The 21,479-nt window shown below is 62.0% G+C and overlaps 1 protein-coding gene across 2 annotated transcripts in view; it reads right to left on the reverse strand.

Moving 5' to 3' along the window:
• The window catches only part of LOC116961859 (zinc finger protein 385C), a 78,919-nt gene extending 57,440 nt beyond the window's left edge, over positions 1–21,479 (reverse strand). The window contains exon 1 of one of the 2 annotated variants that reach the window (XM_042787240.1): positions 21,372–21,479. In XM_042787240.1, coding sequence (XP_042643174.1) covers positions 21,372–21,408 — 37 coding nt within the window. In that variant the 5' untranslated portion in view covers positions 21,409–21,479. The remainder of the gene's footprint in view (positions 1–21,371) is intronic. The other variant, XM_042787241.1, reaches the window with a different exon arrangement.

Genomic DNA, 21,479 nt, shown 5'->3' on the forward strand with positions numbered 1-21,479 from the left:
AGTCTGAGGGAGCTTTTCCCCTCTAGAACGCGCTGCTTTTATTGTTCACCATCACTTGGGATAACAAACTGATTCCGGGACTTGCCATCCCATCGCCCCCCGGCCCCCAGCCACCAGACTGCGCTCCCCAGCCGAGCAGCACGCAGGCTGTCGGGCAGGCAGGTCTGCACCGAGAGTTCATCATTTTAAGGTCAGTTTTATGCTCTTGTACAGTAGCCCATAACCTCAGATCTCTCCCTCTCTTTCTTTTTTTTAATAACACCATAAACATGTTGCAAAAGGCTGTAAAGCGCTGACAAATCTTGGAGAGAATTTAAAATCCAGGCATTAAATATCTGAAATAAGAACCACTCTGGTTTATCGAGGGTGCACAGCAGCAGAGCTCACCTCCTTTCCAGAGAGCACCCGAGCGGGTGGACGGGCAGCGGCGGAGCGAGGCTCTGCCGGGGGAGGACACATCCTCCAGCTGCTCCAGGAGCTTTGCAGCGGCCGCTCCGCTCCCCGACCGCCCCAGCTCAGCCTCCCACGGACCACGCTTCCCCACCGACAGTGATTTGTCCCCCCAGGAGCCAGAGGCGTTTGCACCAGGGGCCCGGGCAGCAGGACTCTGTGCCCGCGCTGGCTCTGGCCCCAGGGACGCTGCACCCCCCGGGCGCTGGGGTAACCGCGCAGCCGATGCCGCGGCCCAAATTAATTTCAGCCCCTGGAAGACCCTGACTGGTCGCCCGAGCAGCCGGGGCCTGGCCTTGCCCTGACCTTGGCGTGCACACAGCGGTGAGATCCCATTTCCCGAGGCCCCGGCACCTCCAGGCTTGTGGTCCCCCCCGCCGGGGACCCCCCGGGGGCTGCTCCCTGCGGGCAGCAGCCGAGTTTTTGAAGCAGCCCCATGCTGGGACATCCTCTACTTCAGCTCTTAGACACAACCCAAACTCTTTGGAAACTCTACCTGCCCGCACAGGCTGCGGGAGCTGGAGAGCTCCGTGCCGACGCGGCGTCCCTCACCTCGGGGAGCCCCTGGGCTGGGCAAGCCGACCAAACAGTGCCCCGAGCCACAGTTGGCCACCTTCTGCTGGGCGGCTTTGCCAGGAGCTTGCGGGCGACAGCAGCCCCTGACGCGGGCAGGGAGGAGCGCGGGGGATTAGCGGAGGCGATGCCAGCGGACATCTGTAGCGTGCTGACACATTTACGCACCCTCAGCCTGCAAACGAGGAGCTGGAGCGCAGGGCACGTGGCAGAGGTCTTGCAGCCGCCCTCCCACCCTCCACGCTGGGGCCCCCAAATCTCCAGAGGACTGCTTTTTAGCAGGGGGAATAGGCTGGCACCCAGAAAAGCAGCTGGCTGGGCATGAGCTAAGTCACCGGGACAGCGGGATTCTGGCCAAGCTATGAAATCCTGGTCAGAAAGTGGGTTCGATGCACGCTGGGTCCGTTGCCTCGGTTCTGACACCCCGGACCAGCCGGGGACAGACCCAGCGAGGCCGCCCTGGGAGTCCCGGCCCGCAGCCTGAGCATCTGCCCGGGGTCACTCTCCCCATCCCACCCTGCATGGACCCCCGGGCTCCCTCCTGCCATCAGCACCCATTTGTGCCCCACTGGTCTTTTACTGGGCCTGAACACAACAGACACAACACGTGGAGCCAGAATCTCCACTCCAGTAAAACCGCCTCCGCCACGGAGCTGAAGTGGCACCAAAATTGCTAATCTGAAGATCTGTCCCACTCAGCAATGTGGAATCAGGGAAACTACCAGCTTAACCTAAAGTTTGGGTGAACATGCAGAGAGCAAGACATCTAAAAAAAGAAAATCTGGTTTTAGTTCACGATTCCATAACACTGAATCCGCTTTCCTTATCTCTAGTTGACTGCAAGTAATAGTAAATAAAAGCAACGGAAGTATAAGAATTAGTATGAAAGTCACCACCAACAGCTGTCACAAAACTCACTTAAACCCCTTGAGCAATGGCCTAATTTGCCGCGGCCCTGTCTGCATTTGCAAGGATCCACAGGAAAGCCAGAAAATACCACAGACCCTTACCCGAGTGCACCGCAAATCGCCGTGTCTCACTGCTGGCTCGGTTTGTGCTTTTCTACTGAAGTTTGCCGTCAGAGCTGACAGTGTGTCCCCATTAAATTGGCCTGAATGCACAAATTAGCCGAGTTACCCTGTGCTTGGGGTGTAAATCTCAGCAGAGGGGCAGTTCAAGACTTGGAACAGCTCCGTGACCCCCTCTCTGCTGCACGCAGAGGCCAGGCAGGTACTTGCACCGGGGACCCCGGCTGCACCCACCCTCCAGAGCCCGCGGGGAGCCCCCGGCCCCCCCGGGGCACCGAGGAGCCCGGCCGGGGGGAGGCAGCCGCACCATCCTGCCTTCGCCCAGACCCTTCACCGCTGGCGCAGGCGGTTTGGAGCCCACCCACCCGGCTGGGCTCGGCAAAGAGGCAGCGCCTGGTGCCCCCAGCCCAGCACCGGGAGGCTCTTACCTGCTCACCGGCAAAGGGACCACTGAGCCCTCCCGTCCGCTGGCGCCGAGCCGGCTCCCGCCCGTGTGCCGCGGCCGTCGGGGCACCGCAGGCACCCCTACGCCCGGAGACTTTCCGACACTTGGCTCATATTTCAAGGAGCGCTTCACAAGCGGTTCGGTCGCCACTAAACCCGCGCGCAGCAGCGGGCTCCGGACGAGAGCCGGGGTGCGGATGAGCTGGGTGCCGGCAGCTCAGTGAGTCTCCAAAAAGCCCCAGGCGTCACGCGGGGGAGCGGGCGCCAGCTGGCAGGGGCTGCACCTCGGCTCGCTGCTGCGCGGGGGGACGCCGCAGCTTCCCCGGCTGCCTCTGAAGCCGGGCCCAGAGAATTCCCCGTCCGGCTTCACAGAGAGACCCCGGCCGCTGCTGGAGGGGTGCGAGGCCCGGGAGACCCACTGCGGCACCGAGGAAGGCTCTGGCATCCCGGACTGAGAGCCGGGCACACCACGGGTTTCAGGGAGCCCTGGCCATGCCCGCATCACTTGCAGCATTTCATAAGACAGCATCAAACCAGCCCCCTTCTGCCCGCCCCCCCCCCAGCCCCAACATATGCTCTGCTAATGCCGGAGCGAGGCACGTTTTAGGATCAGTCCATAAACCACCCGTTGTCAGAGCAAGGATTAGTGTGAGCCAGCCCCCCCAGAGAGCTCAGGGCTGCAGGCTGGCTCCCAGCATGGGGACCAGGGCGTGCGGGGGGCTCAGACCATCCTCAGACCTTGGGTCTGATCCCCCCCCCCCCCCAACTGCCCAGGCTGGCTCTTACCCTCGGACACCCCAGGCCCCCCTCAGCCCTGCTCCCACGCGCTGAAGGGCAGCGGGACATCCTGCAGCACCCGGGGCACGCAGAGGGCATTGCACGGGCACACCGGTGCTGCTGTGCCCGTCCTCTCGTTTGCACATCAGAGATCATTAACGCCGCAGGGCTGCGTGTCCCCTGAATCAGCAGATCTCAACCCTGCTCCCGAACAGCGAGGACAGCTAAAACCCGAACTGAAGGAGATGCCGTGGAGGGGACAACGCTGCTTTCCTGCAGCAGTGCAGAGAACATGGCCCTCTGACCCAGGAATCGAAGCCTGGGAAGTGCCTCTCAGCTCCCATCCCAGGGTCCTGTGACCCCTCAGCTTCTAACGTCCCGTCAGTAACAAGCTGATTAATTGGCTTCAGCAGGGAGCAAACGGGCAGAGTGTGGGGTAACAAGAGAGAAAAGGTGGTGGCGGCAGGGCAGGCAGGGTGCCCAGGCTGTGTCTTTTTAGGGTGATAAATGAGATGGTGCTGGGCCCGGCGAGCACGTTGGCCTGGGCATGTGCCACAGCCGGGTCCCATTCCTCCCCTGGGTGGGTGAGGGTGGGCTCCCCAGAGCCCCCCGGCAGTGACCCACCCACTCTCGCACCAGTGGAGAAAAAAGCCAGGCGAACACAGGCAGGGAGGCTGACATTTGGCCCCTGGGGGTCCAGCTGTAAATGTTAGCACAGCGTCAGGGAGCCGCGGGAGAGGGGAGGTTGAGGCACCAGAGATTCATCATCCCGATGGGCTGCTGGTGCCCCCGGCCGCTCCGCAGGCTGCCAGCCAAGGAACGCCGGGCACGGGGCTTGCGAGATCACAAAATCCTCCAGGTTTCTTCTGATCAGCGCCAAGATCGGGGCAGAGCCACCTACTACAGTCCTGGGGCTGCGGGAGGCTGTGCCTGCCCTCGGTGGAGCCGCCCGGCCCTGAGCCCCCTCTCCGGCACCGCCGAGCCCGGCCCTGAGCCCCCTCTCCGGCACCGCCGAGCCTTCGCGCGATGCTCAGACACGAGCAGGGCACAAAGCCCCGAGGACGCAGGCGGGCAGAGCAGCGGGGCTGGGCTGGCTGCCCGCAGGCAGCACCCAGGGCAGGGGGCAGCCGGCGAGGTGGGGATCTGAAGGGTCACAGCAGGAGAGGAATAAACCAGGCGGCTTAGCCGAGCTTTGGGGACAAAGCGGGGACGTCAGCCCGGCACCCCGCTCATCACGGGGCGGCTGCCCAGCCGAAGGGATCTGGCAGACGACGGCTCTGGCTGCTCCCCCACCTCCGCGCTGCTCGCCTCTCAAAATAGTCCTGAGGAACGCAACCCGATGCAGCCACGGGGCAAGCCTTGGCCGAGCTGCTCCGAGTTGCTACAAACAGGTTGTTGGTTGGTTGGTTGGTTTTGTTTTTTTTTTTTTTCAAATCCCCCTAAAATCAAATCCGGACCCCGCTTGTGAGATGGCAGCGACTCCTCCGGGCACAGGGCTGGCTCCTGTCACCCCAGCGGAGCCCCGGCCCCCGTGACAACGCGCACAGACCCACAGACAAGGCGGAGATGCCGCACGTGGCGCGGCTTTGCCGGTACTGGAGTTCCCCGAATGCGCCGTCCCTCCCGTGCTGCTCGAGGTGACTCCTGCCCTGACCCTGACCCTCACCGCTCTCCTCACTGAACTTGCTGCATCTATTTTCTCTTGGAAAATAAAATAAAGGGAAACGTGTTATGCCGCAGGGAGGGGCCTGAGCCCTGACAGCGCCTCGTGCCCATCTCGCAGGTCGCTGAAGCTGCCACAAGCAAGTTCCTGCAGAAGATGATTTACCACATGTCCAGGACTCACAACGAGGTTATCACATTAAACGATAAAAATCCCAACTGAGAGACCACCAGCCAGCGCTGCTCCCTCTGCGGAGACAAACTAAATTTCCTTACAGCCATGTTTGTGCTAGAGCTACGTAAGGAGAGGAGGCGAAGCTCGGAGGCCTCACCACGCAAGCACCGCTTGAAGCTTTTGTTCCCAGGAGAGAAAGGCGCTTCCCCGGGGCCAGCACCCCGGCCAGCGCGCCCGGGCAGGATGCGGCCGCAGCCCAGCGCCCGGCCCACGCGGGTGCTGTGCCCGAGGCAGCTCTGCCATCGCCACGCAGCGCCGTCCTCACCCCGGCACCCGATACGGGGCGAGGGGCTGCCCCACCGGCGGCACGAAGCCACCAGCACCGCGGCGGGGGTCGCACCCCCCCGCCCCACACACCCCACACCCCGGGAGGGCAGAGGAGGGGGACACCCACCACGACATCCAACAGCGGCGACCCGGGCTCCCAGCGCAGACCCGCAGCCAAGGTGGGCAGGGTCTTCCCTCCCGGCTCCCCTCACTCCAGCATCTGGGTCAGGAGCTTTTTGGGGCAGAAACTTGCTTCTAAGCATGTTTGTGGATAGTTGCTAATGCAGGAGACCTCCAATTTAAGTTGGAGCGCTTGCAGGCTACTGTATTACAACCTAAATTAAATATTTCATAGTGCTAAGCAAGTGACATTTGAAATCCAGTCATTGCAGGGGTATCAAATAAAGATATTTGCAATGGGATCTGTTGAAATCCATGTAGTGCCTTGGATCCGTCCATCAAAACAAGCCCAGTGCTTTATTAAAATAAAAGTTATCAAATACCTGATCTCCTGGAGGAGGGTCTGGGGCCCACGCAGTGGAGCTCAGTGGTTCGGGGGGAGCAGTAAATAAACTGAGCCCTGCTGACCCACGAGCCCACCTTTAAAGCGGAGCTTTAAAAGCTGTTTTCATTAAAAAGTTAGGTCTGGCATGAGACCGTGCTTTACCTCTGCCTTCTGAACCTTCCACGACCTGATGTTGGATGGACTTTAAGCACCAGGATGGAAACACCCGTGTCTCGACAGAGGCTCTCGCTGCACCCCAGAAGGGCCAACACCGTGGAAGCCAACGCGATTCCCTCCCGCGCCGGGACCCCCCCAAACGAAACGGGGCATCGGGACCCCCCGGCGCATCGCAGGGGGCCGGGCTGGCAGAGGGCGAAGCGCTCCCTGTCCAGGGATGCTGGGCTGGACCCCCCGTGGGGTTCAGCGCGGCCAAGAGAAGGAAAAGCACCGGCCCCCGGCCAAAAATGAAGCCTGTTTCCAAACAGATGTCTCAAATCTGTGTTACAGGAATTACCCTGAGGTTGTTCATTCTGACAAATGCCTGATTTACTTCCCCAGTTAAGCAATATACCCGCTGCATAAAACTACTTCCATTAACTTCCCTAAAAAAGTGCTTAGGAAGATAAAGGCTGGAGAAGGATTTTCTGCATTAGTCACAGCAGATGGGACAGCGAGTCCAGGCAGCAGGATTGGGCTTGACAATGATGAACATGCGTTCAGCAACAAATTTGGGGAAAATCTGCTTACCAGCACCCTGTTCAGTCCCCTCAGCTTCAGCGGGAACAGAAGGCTCCCCGAGGGCTTTGTCACTGGGACTGCTCTCAGCTCTGCCCTCCGACCGCTGGCTACCAAGCCCTGAACTTTGGAGAGATGGAGCCAAGAGAGAAATCCCGACGTCGCTGATAGCGCAGCAGAAGGGGCTCTGCTGATCTGCCCAGGCATGATCTGCCCCAGCTCCGCAGCACTTCTCACCGCGCTGAAGTTCCCAAACCTCCCGACTGCCAGGAACAGCTTGATAATGCGTCTCTAGCTGAAAGGCAGATGACAAGTAAAAAGAACCCCGAATTTATTGTTTTCTTAGAATTTAGAGTGGGAGGAAGGAAAATGGGACGACCCATGATTTTTTAATGCCTGCAGTTGGCAGTTCCATATTTAATGTGACAGCATCCCTTTAAGAAAAATATGTTCATATACAGGAAAGAAAATAAATTGGCAAAGCAATTTGCTTTCAAGCCAGCCTGACAATTCCCCACACAAACACTTTACTGCAGCCTTGGCTGAGCCGCAGTGGCCGGCGCTCCGTGCTGGGCAGCGTATAATCTAAGAGTTTAAGGATGCTTCACTGGTTGACAAGCCCATCTGCTAATACTGGAAGCAGTAATTTATCCCAGAGATGGTACAGAGAAAGAGTGGAAGAAATAATTCATTGTGTGAGAGACGAGGAGACGCGTTGTCATGTTATCACGCTGACAACCCCATGATACAAACAGAGATGCTTGTTACAGAGTCAGAACCCGGCATGATCAAAAGGGTTTCTTCATTCAAGGTAGGAAGGGGAAAAAAAAAAAAGGAAGAAAGGAAAAGGAGAGCTAAATCAAAGCCTGCGCTTACCATTTCTTATGAAAGAAACTTGTGAGCAATGCTTTTTGCAGAGCAATTAGTAACCAGGATCTGAGGTGGGCGCTGAGCGGGCAGGACCCGGCGGGACCCGCTGCCGCGGCCCTCGGCCCCGCTCGGCGCAGCGCGGCGGGACGGACGGCCCCGGCCGAGGCCAAGCGCTACGGCACCGGGGCCGCGGGGAGGAGGCGAGCCAGAAACGGGTCCAAAACCATCCCTGGCTTCCGCATCCCCCCCGGCATCACACCTGGGCTAAAGGAGCCACACAGGCAGCGCCTGCCGCCTTCCGATGAGCCATGGCAATCCCTCCATTTGCAGATTACTTTGCAACCTGTTATTTGTTTATAGAAGTGCTGAGGTGCTTACCAAAGCCCCTCCCAGAGCTCGTCCAGCCAGCCGAGGCTGGGGGACCCGTCTGAGGCACCCCACATCCCCATCACCGCCAGCTGGGGTGGCTCACCCCTTACCTGAGCCGCCTCGCAGGAGGAGGGAGCTCAGCCACTTCCCTTCTAATTGGTTTTACTCATTTTTATTAGCTGTCAGCTGTCCACCAGGTTCTGCAGGTCCTGCTGGCCGCTCCGAGGCCCCGGGGCGCGTGGGCTGGCTCCCCCCGAGGGGAGCAGAGCCCCCCGCTGCGATGCGGCACCCTGGGCTGCTGGCCGGCAGCTCTCGGGAGGTTCCACCCCAGCAGGTATTCGGGTGACGGGGTGACCCATCCCTGCTGGACCCAGCACCCCCAGAGCGAGGGCCGGGGGTGCCACCAAGGGGTTCCCCAAGAGCGAGGGGGGTGCAAAGGTCCCGAGCGGGAGCTGTGCTGTAGGAGCTCTGGCTTTCAGCCGCAGCTCCCACCTCGGAACGGCGCCTCGTCCACGAACCGCTGAGAAGCCATCACTGACAGGCAGGGAAATTAAACAGGACAGATGATAATTAATTGTCCATGTCTTTCAGTGTCTCCTGGATATGGACTAATGAAGTTACACATTACTCACTGGCTAGAGGAGAGAAGGAAGAGGAAAAGAGTTTTAGAGCTTGGGTTTAATCAGTTCAGTGATAAGCGTGGCCTGAATTAGTCACCTCTGCTCCGCACACTGTTCTGGTTTCTTCCGTTATGTCCCTGCTCGGCAGCCCGTGGCTCTCGCCAGCCGGCTGGGCTCACGCCCCTGCTTTGGCAGTGCCAGGATTAAGTTGCAGGAACCCAGTCGCTGCAGTGTGAGCATCCTTTGCTGCAGCAGAGGTTGCCGGTGTCAGGAGAGCAGCACGTGTGTCCAATTAAACTGAGAAACCTTTGCTCCAAGAAGGCCAGAAGGCAGCAAGTGTTGGCTGGCAGCGCAGGTGGCAGCTCTAATATTTATTTGGGCAGCACCACTGATGTTATTTAATGAGCTCTAGTGGGTCAGCTTTCCTGTTTGAAAGGAATTCGTAAATGGACTCATGAAAAGTTACTTGTCTCCCTGCCATGGAAAACACGTGGACAGGGGCTGTGAGCGGCCGGCCCGGGCACGCGGAGCCGTGCACCCCACGTGCCATAGACAGCTCGCTGCGGGGGGCAGGGGGGCTTCGCCTGGGTTGGGAGCAGCAGAACGCTCGGGTCCCAGCTCGGTGCCCACGGCAGGGCTGGGACTCGCCCCCAGCACTCAGGGCAATTCGCTCGTTTCCTTTGCTGCTCCAGCCCCGGCTGCTCTGGGGCCGCAGCTCTGCACCCGCCGTGCCACGCCGCGCCCACGGGGACAAGGAGCCCTTCATCGCCCCGTGGCCAGGAGAGCGCTCGAGCCGTACCGGGGTCCCCGCAGGGTGCTGGGGTGCCCGCAGGAGCCTCGCTCAGCCCCGTGCAAGCCGAGGCGCCTGGCGCCTGCCTCCCTCCCACGCATCGGCACGCAACGGGAGAGATCCCCCTCCTCCCTCCCGTGCTGCTCGCCTGCCTCCCACGCCGCCCGGCACGCCTGACACCGCGATGGCTGCAGCACCGTCACCGCAGGGGCTGCCTTGTGTCACCCACGGCTGCCTGCGGCGGGGGGCGGCAGGGCTGGGCACGGGGGGGGCAGCTTGCACCGAGCCCTGCGCCCGGCTGAGGAGCAGCGTGGGCGCCGTGGCTGGAGGAGAGGCTGGTTTCCCCGTGGGGGCATTCCCAGGGTGAGGGGTGGGAGCCACCGCTCCTCCAGCCGGGCGCGGGACGCAGCCCCGTGCTCAGCGCTGCCCGCCGGCGAATTCCAGGCGATGGGAAACACGGTGGCGAGGTGGCCCGGGCAGAGGTGCTGGCAAGTCCACCCCCCGGGACGCACGGCCACCGGACAGCGCAGCCCGTCCGTGCCAAGGGCCCGAGCGTGTCCGTGCGTGGGCACGGTGCCACCCTTGCAGCCGGGATCGGGGGAGGCAGCCAAGGCACGGTCCTGCAGGCTGCCTCGGGGGGGTGGGGGGTGCTGGGGCCGGCATCCCAAAGGGAACCCCAGCAGCCGGCCAGCCCAGCGCCCCAGCTCACGGCCCCCCCCGGGGCGAGCGGGGAGAGCCGGAGGGGCACCACACGCTCCGAACTGGGACATGCTGGGTGGGGGGGGGCTCCTCGTTTCGGCCCCAGCACACGTGCCCCCACGCCGGCCGCAGCCCTGCGCGCTACCCCGGCGCTCGCGAACCAGGGAGGGCGGCTGGAGCATCGCTGGGGGTGCCAGCCCCACAGCGCCTGCACCCCGTGCCCACCCCACCCAGCCCGGCACCCACCGCGGGCACCCAGGGCCCCGAGCGCGGTGGGGATGCGAGCGGAGGACAGCGGCGAAAGGCTCATCTCTGCTGGCAGCTGGCGAGAGATGGAGGCGTTGCTGTTATGAAAACATGCGAGGGCTGTGTCTGAAAACATTGCAAGGAGCCAGCTACATAAATAGGCCCTTTATGGCTCCTTCCTGCTCTGAGACAGACCCTTTCACATGTGCCTGGCTCCGGCCCGGCGGGGTTACTCAGCTAAAAGCTCTTGGTGCTGGGCGCGGGGGGGGACGGGGAGGCACCCGCAGATGGGATCCCAGGAGCCGCGGTGCAGCAGAACTGCCCGGCCCAGCCCCACACGCCGGCACCCGCCCGGGACTGGGAAAAAGCTGGTTTGGGGCATGTCAGAGGACAGCAGCGATGGGGACGGCCAGGTCCAGCGCCCAGCGGGCTGGATGGGTGTCAGCGAGGCCACGCAGTGCCCAGCCGGGAGCAGCCCGTGTCCCCCCACCCCGGGACATCCCCCCCCAGCCAGGCTGGGCTCCAGGACAGGACGCCCCGCGCCAGCCCGTCCCCTCTAGCCCGGCCAACACGGCACCAGCTGATGACAGGTCCATCTGCAGCCCAATCCCACGCTGTTTTGCACCAAACCCGAGAGGCCCCTGCTCCACGCACACAGACTCGGGGCTACCCTGCAGCTCCCGGCAATCCCCCCCCGTGAGAGCGAGCCCCTTCCAGGGCCGGAGCAGCCGATGCCGAGCTCCTCGCAGGCTCCGCTGCCGCGGGCCCCCCGGCCCCCCTGGAAATGGGGCTGTGCAGGGAGCTATTTCTGTCTGGAGGCTCCAGCAACGTGACACCCACCCGGCCCCCGCAGCAGCACGGGGCGGCAGCCCTGCCAGCATCCGTTTGCAGCTGCAAACGTGTTGACACCTGAGCAATAATCTCTCTTTCCTCATCCGAGATGCTCTGGGGCAAATGGCAGAGCAAAGCAGGCTGCAGTCCCGCAGGAGAAGGTGCCTCCTGGCACCCAGAGGGCAAGCAGGAGGGGCCTGGGGCGTCCCCGGGCCGGGGGGAGCTGTCCTGGGGGGAGCGCGCAGCCTGGCTGCCGGCCGTACGCCCTCGCAGGCAGGTCTGCAGCCCTGGCACAGCCCTTCCTCGCCATTTCCAGGTCACTCACTGGAGAAAGAAGCGTGGCAAATGCCAGCTCCTCGGCAGGAGTTTCTGCCCCCCGGCTCAGGGGATGGGGGCAGGAGGCAGCTTTGCTTCCCCGAGTCCCAGGACCTCGGACGTGCCTCCACCATGGGCATCCAACCCCCACCCAGCACCCCTTCCCGAGCAGGGGGTGCTCCTGCCGCACCGGCACCCCGCGGAATAGCGGCCCGTGTCCCTCAGCAAGAGCTGTGACACCCGTGGAGAGGGGCAGGGACCAGGACACAGCGACGTGTGCTGTCACGGGCCATCTCCACGGGAGCAGGGCTCAGCGCCGCAGCGCGCGGGCGCTACTAATCGATGGTTTCGTTAGAGAGGCGGCATTAATTGAGCCCCTCCAGTGGCTGTAGGACCTGATGATCAATCTGGTGCCAGAAGCTCCGCATGCAGCAGCAGCTCTTTATTTCTTTCGGCCACATCTATTTAATGCAATTACAATCGAGTTTATGCCCCCTCGGCGGCAAACGTCCCCCCAGTGTAGGAAAAGCTGGTGACTAAAGCAGCGGGTGAATGATTAGTGACTCAGCGGATAATTTTGCTCATCTTGTGGCTTTTTTTAGCACGGGGAGGACAGAGCTCGCACAGCAAACCCTCATCTGGCACCGCCACCACTCACACGCCCCGGGCGTCCCAGCGCCGTGCTGCCCACCCAGGGCTGGGCAGCTTTTGCAGACAAGAGTCCGCTTGATGTGGTTCTCCTCTAGAAAACAGGGAGAAGGAACTGGATACCGCTGCCAAGGGCTTTGCTTTTTTCTTAATTCTTCCTTTTATTTTTTCCTTTATGACCTCGGAAAAGGGAAGGGGAGTGCTGCAGCCCTGGTGAGCCGGGGGCCGCCCCGGAGCGCTCGCTGCGCAGTTCACGCCGCGCCGGAGCTGACCCGGCAGCAGCTTTTGTCAAGAGCAAAGCACTAAGCTCTAGTGTGCGCGGTAGCCGGTGTCTGGAAACACCGGGTGCTGGCTTCAGCTAACGAGCTCCTTGAGCTGGAATTCTGCTGCGAAAGAAGCCAACGCCGGGGCGAGCGCTGCCGGGGAAGCCCCTGCCCGTGTCACCTGCAGCCGCAGCACCGGGGGCACCGGCCTGCCCAAGGACCGGGCGAACGGCCGCGTCCCGCCAGGACGGGGACGGGGACAGGGACGTCTCCTGGATTTCTTTGCATCTTTGCAGACCGGGCAGCCGCAGCTGAAGCCCGCCACAGCGAGAGCTGGGTCCAGCCCCGGTGGCTCCGTGCCCGGCGGTGCCAGCCCAGCTGCCGGCGTTTTTGGACCCCGGGGAGCGGTGCCGGAGCAGAGGCTGAGGTCCAGGTCCTTGGCACTGCCACTGCAGCAGCACTGATCCCCCTCCATCCCGGCCCAGCCACCCCCAGGTCCCCCGTGCCACCTCCCGGGCACAGGGCTGCTGGTGGGTTGTCCCCACATCCAGTGTGACCAGTGCCAGCCACTCCCATCCCCCCGGGGAGCTGCTGGTGCTGATGGCAGACCGGTGTCACCAAACGTCCTCATGGCCCCAGAGCAGCTCCTGGGGGTGGCAGCTCCAGCCATCGTGGGGGGGCTGGGGAATTGCTGCCTCCCTAAAGCGGCTTCGTTCTCACTTTCTCTTTAATGATTTCCCAGCTGCTTCCCCATTTTAGCCGATAATGGGACTTCACTATCTATCTGGGTTTGAGAGTTCCTTGCCTTGTTCGAGCTGAAAAAAATCAATTCCCCTCTCACTCAAGTCTTTCCAAGACAGATGAACTGAAGATCGCGCCTGCCTGAGCAAAATATTTATTCAGTCTGAGAACAGATTTACTTTTGAACCTTCTATAAATACAGCTGAGGGCCCCGATTTAATCCCTTACCAGAAGACCAAATTTTATTTGTTTTATATTTTAAAAAATCCTCCCTTTTCCAACGCCTTGTCAGCAGGTGAAGAAAGGCAGAAATTTTGGCACCCGCCTTGGCAATGGGCAGGGGGCTCCGGTCCGCAGCCGTGGGTGCCGGGGTGCCCCTGCGCGGTCCCGCAGCAGGATGGGGCTCAGTGGTGCTGGAGAAAGGGCAGGACCCCCACACCGCCGGGGTCCGGGCTCTGCGGGGGCCTCCTGCTCTCGATTACTGATTTACACCCCATCAAAGTGCTGCTGGGGGCCAGGGCAGGCTGAGAGAGGCCAAATTCTCCAGAGAGGCACCCCTGTGCCCCTGCCTGCCCTGGCTACACGAGCCCCTGGGACCGGCCACCACCCCCCCACGGCCACGTCCCCCCTGACCATATGAGCCCCCCAGGACCAGCCACCCTTTGCTCCATCCGCAGCCAAAACAGGCTTCACGTGCCACGTGCTAATTAGTATTCAAACAGGCCGGCTGTTTATTAACGATGCGGCCGGCACTCTGCCACGAGCCAGCGCCTCTCCCCATCGCCGTCCCCACGGAGGTGACGCGCCAAGCGGGGACCCTGCTCAGGACCGCGGGTTCACGCCAGCCCTGACCCCCCGGCCCCGGCAGCTGCCTCCATCCTCCCCTGCCTGCTGCTCTCCGGCACTTCCCAGCAGCGATACCTCCAGCCGGGGTGCAGCAAAGTCGGGGTCCCCGCGAGCCCCCAGCCCTGCGTGCCTTCCAGCAGTACAACGGGCCGGACGCGGAGGGGAAATCCTGGCACGGATTAAAACACCAGGGTGCCCGTCCCAGGTCCCTCCCCGCGCTCGGCAGCAGCTCCCAGCCGGGACCGAGCCCTCGCGCAGCCACGGGATGAACAGCCTGGGCGAGGGGACCGCTGTGCTCCCCCGTGAAAGGCCGCCCACCGCGTCCCCGCCCCAGGGAGAGCTCCTCCGAAGGCACAGCATGCCCTACACCATGACTGGCTCGCTAATTTGATACACTTATTAAATTGCTATTATGCCTGTTGGCTAATTACTTCCTCCGGAAAGCAGAGAGGACAGAAATTTGACATTGAGCTGTGAAAACCTGTGATACTATGGATGCTGGCTGGGCGAGCGGGGGGACTGCTGAAGCCCCTGCCCCACGGCCCGGCCGCTGCTGCCCTGTGCCCGGTGGGACGGGGAGCCCCAGTGACCCCCCTGCACCGTGTCCCCGGGGTGTCAGAGCTGCCCTTCCCGCACCCTGCGCCCGCCGGAGCACAGATTAATCTGGGTGCGCTTTAATCCGCTAAAGCCCTTTCGTAACAGCGCTCAAAAATAAGCCTGGAGAGTTCCTAATGCTTCTTGAAAATTTGGAGTTGGGATATTTATAGGCTCTGCCCTTGTGTGCGGCGAAGCTCACCCGGCGATGGGCGGGAGGGCTCTGCTGCAGGGGGGGGACGCCTGCCGGGCCCCCAGGGTCTCGCCCCCCAGTCCTGCCGGGAGCTCGCTCTGTGCCGCTCCCCTGTCTCCCGCCGGCTCAGGAACAAGCTTCCCTTGTTTGGTACTTCTTTTTTTTTTCCTAAAAACATTTCAGGGCTCCTCAGAAGAAACTCCAGCCCCCGGCGCACAGACAGGCTCTGTGCTGAGATGCCTTCAGCACTTCAAACGAATGCAAAGCCGAGGCGCTCCCGACCAAGACAAACAGCAGCGGTGCCTGCGTCCCCACAGCACGTGTTCCCCGGGAGCACGAGGGCAGCCCGCAGGGAGCGGATGGCACACAGTAATGGGAAAAGTGACACTAAAAAAAAATAAATAAATATAGCCTGGAGGAGCCCAGCCCCACCTGGGCTGTGGTTGTTTCTCTTCTGCGATGAGCTGGCGGTCCCGGCTGCTCCGCTTCGCTCTCCAGGAACGTGACATGAGGTTCGCCCCCCAAGGACCATCCCGGCCCCCATCAGCATCTCCTCCAGCAGGCTCGGCACGAGGACGAAGAGCCAGAAAGGTCCTGGGGAACTGACTCCCCTCCAGCGGTGGGTCGGAGCTCGCTGGGGGACGGGGGCTCTCACCACCTGCAGCCACGCGGCAAAATCCACACCGGCGCCCGGCAGCGCTGGGGCTGAGCCCGCTTCGGGCAGGGGCTGGCACTGACCCCCCCGGGGCCAGCCCGGACACTCTATCTGTCCCAGAGCAGGGTCCTTGGTTTTAAAAATATTAATTCTCAGCTGCCATTCTTCTTTTTTACATCTTTGTGACTTGCAGATTAAAAGAGGAGAGCGCAGCGGATGGTGGTGGTGCTGGATGAGGGAGCGGCACAAAACCTTCAATTATTTCTCTGCTAACGTGGTGGGAATTCTTGCTGAAGATCCATCCGCACAAATTGCTGCCCAGGCTCACTGAGAATTACTGAAGCAGAGTCGTGCAGGGAGCCAAGTGCCAAAGCTCTGCGCAACGTCGGGTGCCAGAAAATACCCAACATCCACAAAAACCCGCAGGGAGCTGCTTGGTCAGGGCCACCGAGAAACATCTGCGCGTCGAGCTGTGATCTGTCACCTGAAGCAGCCGACGGAGAGCACGAGCGTGTCCCTGAGGCACGGTGACACCGAGTGATCCCCCTGCGAGCAGAGGGGCTGCTCAGTGTCACTGTGCCTCGGGGACACGGTCCCCTGCGAGCGCGGGGGCTGCTCGGTGTCACCGTGCTGCGGGGACACGCTCGTGCTCTCCGTCGGCGTCGCTGCTGCCGTCCCCCCTCGGGAGCAGCCGGCGGGTGGGCGATGGGGCAGAGCGGGTGGGTGAGGGGCTGCTGCTCCGCTCCCTCTGTGCCAATTGCGGCCAGCCACGGTGGCCCACGGGCTACTGGCCAGTCACACAGAAACCCCGGGAAATCAGCCCCGTCGAGGGCTGTGGCACCGGCGCAGGGTCCTGCCGCGGGCACCACCCCCGGGAATTGCGGCTGCCCCGAGGAGAGAGCTTGAAGTGTTCCACAAACAGAAATTCCCCTGGGCGCTGTACTTCATCTGCCTGTGGCCAGGGTCAGTCCTGGCAGGAGGAGGCCAGGGCCTGTCCAGCTCCCCCCCTCTTCTGAAAGCAGCTGGCCAGGGGGCTGGTTTCCAGTAACCACCACTGGTGGCCGTTGGCACCTCTGCCACGCTGGCCCCGGGCTCATCCGTGCGGGAGCAGCGGGACGGCCAGGGCAGCAGCACCGTGGCACCCCGAGGCCACCAGTCCCACGCCTCTCCTGCTCCAACAGACAATGGGAAAAAATAACCCCAAAAAGCTGCTGGCCCTTCGCCATGCGGTTTTACAAAGATGTGACCTGCTGCTCCCTGCTGCAGTGGGCTGCGGTACTCTTCCCGGTTCGAAGGCAGCAGAGGCCTCAAAGAACTGGGAGGTGAAAGGAAGGTGAGAAGCAGCCTCTGATTTTACGCTGCCGACCCCCCACACACACACTCAACAGCTCCTTCACCCCCCGCCGATGCGGAGCAAGAGCCGGCGGCCAGACGTCAGAGCCAGAAATACCCCAACTGGGCACAGAGCGCGGGGCACAGCCCTGCCAGGCGGGCGGCCGGTGGCATCTGCCCCCCAGCACTGCGCCAGCCGGACCCCCCCCGAGATGCCCCCGCTCGTGCCCTGCGCCGTGGGCCCGGGCTGGGCGCCCTGCTCGCGGGCGGAAGAGTCGGCAGACCGAGCTGAGCCAAAGCGAACTTGCGCCCAGGGTGGTTCCCTTCCTCCAGGGTCACTGGTCAGAGGCGCCCAGCGCCTCGCCATGGCCCGCGGGGACCCCCGGCCTCCTCGGCACCCCAGCACCCCGGCTGCTGCAGCCGGAGCCGCTCCCGCCTTCGGGCAGACACGGGCACGGATTTGGACTTCACCTCCAAATGTTTCCCTTGCAATTTCCAAGTGATCTTTCTTATCAACTAAGTGAAAATTTTCCATAATTAGGTCAGGGAAAATCATGACTCGGGAACGTCCCCATTTCAAAGCAGCACGGGTAGATCTGTCCCACGGGGAGGGCTCGGAGCCCCCCGGAGCCCAGCACCGGGGCTCAGCCCCGGGGGCTCAGCCCCGTTCGGGCCCTGCAGCCCCAGGAGCTTCAGAGCCCGGCCGCCGCCGGCCCCTCTCCCGGGCACTCCGCCAGGTGTTCGTTCTGGGGAGAAGCCTGTTTACATTGCAGGGGGAAAAAGTGGTGGGTTTTATTTAAAAACCACAAACAGCCCTCTGACAGTGGAGGGGCCCTTCCCCGCCTTGGGACCCTGTGAGGAAGGGGGGGGCTGGCAGCTTGACCACGGAAGAACATCGTAATGCCGCCAAAAGACAAAAACCCCCGTCCGTGGCATCCCAGGGGAGCGCTGGGCGAACTTCCCACGGGAAACCAGGACCCTCCCTGGGTACATCCCACGCCTGCAGCTCGTCCGCAGAGCGGCTCAAGGCACCTGAAATACACAGGTTCCCTTTTACAACTTGGAAGTAAATTGTTGTGGTTCTAGTAAAAAATGAGCACTTGTTACCACGCAGCCACAGACTGGATTTCCTTGAGAGCACAGATATAATTCTTGACAGGGGCTTCCTGACACATAAATTATGACACTATTTTGGAGGCAATCTCAGAACATCAGACTAAGAAACAGCCTTTGTACATCACAATATTGTTTCTAAATTGACAAATAGACCCTCATGGGCTTCATTACTCTGCTCCGAGCGCACATGTTTGCATTTTTATTTTCCCTAGCAATGATTAAAGGGCTACAGAAGTGCGGGCTCCGGGTTTGGAAAATTCAAACATCAGCCTCGATCAAGCTGAGAAACAAGAAAAGTAGCTTGAAGGGATGCGGAGCTCAGGGAGGGGCTCTCTGTTCCCATGATCTTTAAGTCTGGCACACTTTGGAGAGTGCCCCGTGCTGCCAGTCCTGGAAAGTCAACAGTGTAAAGCAACTTGATTAACATGTTCAGTACTCAATCAAGAGCATCTGTGCAAAGGTCCTGTTTATTCAACAGGAGGCTTACACCCTGCACTTGTGGGAGTATGTAGATCTCCCCAGAAATGCCAGATAAAAGCCGAAGCACGGAGAAGATCTCCGGAAATACAGGAGATAACAGTCCCAAGACCAGGGTTCCTTTACCGGCCACCAGCCAGTGTTCAAGGATGCTGGGGCAGTGCTTGAGGAGTATTTTGGGTTGGAATGGCTGTGGTTGGCCGCAGCCCAGGGAGCTCCTGGTGCTGCTCTGCCGGGGCCAGGGCATCGCTCCAGGCTCCGCTCGGGAACAGCAGCCCCGGCGCCGGCCCGCGGGGACACACAGCAGGAGGGCACAGCGGGACGGGCTGGGGCAGCTCTGCCCCGTCCCTGTCAGCACATTGATGGGAGCCTCATCCCGTGCCACAACGGCTGGGTACGCAGGGCAGCCAACTCCAGCCACAAAAAAAGGCCCGGAGAGAGCGAAGCAGCCTGGAAACAGCCCGGCGGGGAGCACTGCAGGCGGGAGGGGGAGCCCACAGTTCTGGGGGCGACGTTGCTGTGCCACCGGGCCAGTTTTGCGCCTCAGGTTCTGCAGTACTTCTACTCTTTCCTGCCAGCAAAAATAGACTCGGCACATCTGAGTTGGGCGTCTCGTGTCTTTGTGTGGAAAGAGACGGGAGAAGCCGGGCAGGAGGGGAAGGCTGGGAAGGCAGCCCCGAGCGGGATGGCATTTCCTTGCACGGGTTCACCGTCGGGCTCTGTCAAGTGGTCGGGCCCCCAACCCTCCCCTACCACGGCCAGGACGCGCGCGCCCGCACGGTCCAGTGACGGGGACGAGGCCCTGAGACCAGTGAGCCACCAGCCACCGGACTATTACCCCAACCTTCTGATTTACCTGTGCCGGGGGCCACTGTTTCAACAAAGCCAACTCCCACTTGAGCCGCCGGCAGCGAGAGCAGCCCGCTCCAGAGATGGAGCCGGGCGCGACACAAGAGCTCCGGGACGCTCGTGCACAAGACGCGCAGCGGGAAGTCACCGCTCGGTGTGATGTCACCGCCCTGGTAATGCATAGCTCTGTACATTTACATACAGAGAGCCACATCCAGGATTATACAAGCGTTCTTTTTAGCAGACTTGGCAGATTTCAGAACGAGCAAGAAGCCCCACAGCACCCGTTATCACCAGCCCGACGGAACTTTACATAAGGCAGGAGAGTTTCTCGTCAGCAGAGTCACACCGGCAGCCGCGGAGGGACCGGTGCGGTCCCTCTCCTCCCCACAGAGCTGTTTCAGCCAAGTGACAAACACCACGCAGAGAAGCCAATGCTGGGCTGGATGCTCCATTGGAAAACACCTGCAGCCACTTAAAAAAAAAAAAAAAAAGTCAACACTGGTGGATTTGACTTGCGTTGGCTGCAGAAACTCCTGGCCAGGCTGGCAGCTGGGGACAGAGCCTCATTTATTCGCAAACTGTCACATCAGCGGCACTGCCCATTGATGCTATTTTCAGGCACCGTGCCCCACATGCAGACACAGCAGCTCACACACAACGTCACAGCTCCCCGGTCAGACACCCCAGATAATCGCGGAGATGAAGATGATTTTTGCGCAGCGCTGAGCAGCGCAAGGCCAGCTCCTGCCTCACACTTCTGCTGAAATCTGCTGCCGTGCTCCACTGAGGGCAGGGCTGCTGCCCACTCACCCGGGACACACGGACACATCCAGCCCTTGCAGGAGAAGCTCGAGCAGCAGCGCGGCAGCAGAGCTGGCGCTGATCCCCTTCACACCGGTGAATTAACCCAGACACCCCTTAAAGCCTCCAAGAGTGCAAAGCTGGGCCCTAGCCCCCTCACCTTCTTGCAGAATCATCTCCTGTGTTTAAGATGCACTTTCAAGCTTTGCTCTGAAAATAAAAAGCAGCCACGTGCACCAAGGAGAGCTGGGAGTCCCGAGTCTGTGCAAGAAGTTGTTTTCCCCCGTGCACATCCAGCATGTCGGCACTGTCAGCCCCGGCGCTGCGCTGCCAAGGGCAGGATTAGGCTCGTCCCACGCCCCGGGACCTGTGGGGTTTGCTCCCGGGCAGAGAAGAGCTCCAGCCCTACCCCACCCCGACGCACAGCTCACCAAAAGCTCCAGTGATAACTCACCGCCGCTTCAATCGCAAAGTATATCGATAAAAGCTGAGGAGAGAGCGGGCAATCTTCCAGATGAAGATGCTGCTTCCGCACCCAAGTTCGCTCCTGCTCAGCCAGTTACTCTGCAGGTGCGTCCCCGGGCAGGGGACCCCGCTCTGCCCCGGGCTCAGCCACCCCAAGACCCGGCACGCACTGCCCAGATCACTAACAGAAAGCGCTTTTGTGGGGCTTCACTAAAAGTCCTTTTCTTTAAAAGCCGAGTACCCCTTGTGGAGGCAGCCAGAAAGCCTCGGCTCCATTTCCAACGCCAACCTCTCCGCGCCTCCATCCGAGCAGGGACGTGAGCAGCCGGGCCGTGGGACATGCTGGGTGTAATGCGCACCCCGACAGCACAGTGGGGCCCAGGCAGTGCCCACGGCCACGGCCCCACCGCCCACCCACGGCCACGGCCCCACCACCCAGGTTGTGCCGGGGACCCCGGCTGCGTGCGGGCACCTTGGCAAATGCCGCCTGGGCCCAGGCGCTGCCGGCAGACCCGAGCCCACCGCGGGCCCGGGGGGGGTCACACCCCGCGTACCCCAATGGCGCCGACACCTTGGCAGAGACGAGCCGGAGGGGCACCGCCGCCCACCGCGCACCCACGCGGGTCCCGCAGCCCCGCGCAGCCGGCAAAGTTCCTCGGAGGAAGTTTCCCTCCTGACCTGGCACCTCCCGCGGGGAAGGTGAGCGGGACCGGGGCTCCGCCGCCCCCCCCCGCCCCGCTGCGCAGCCGGGCTCCCCGATTCCAGGCGCCGCAGGCGGGAGCCGGGATGGAGAGCGGGGACCGGAGCATCCCCCCGGGCGGGCAGCCAGCCAGCCCTCGCTCCCCCACCCGGGCCCGCCGTGCCCCCCCCAGCGCATCCCCCGCCTCCGACAACTTCGCCACGGCCGCGACTCCCCGGGGCCCCGGCGCGGCGGTGCCGAGGGACCCCGGCCGCCCCCCCCGCCCGCCCTACCTGCCCAGGCACCCGGCTCCGCCGCCGGCTGCAGCATCCTCCCGCCGGCTGCTCGCTCCCGGCTGGGCGGGCGCGCTCCCGGAGGAGGAGGAGGAGGAAGAGGAGGAG

This window comes from Tyto alba, unplaced genomic scaffold (assembly GCF_018691265.1).
Source record: "Tyto alba isolate M040663 unplaced genomic scaffold, T.alba_DEE_v4.0 Super-Scaffold_12, whole genome shotgun sequence".
Lineage (NCBI taxonomy): Eukaryota > Metazoa > Chordata > Aves > Strigiformes > Tytonidae > Tyto > Tyto alba.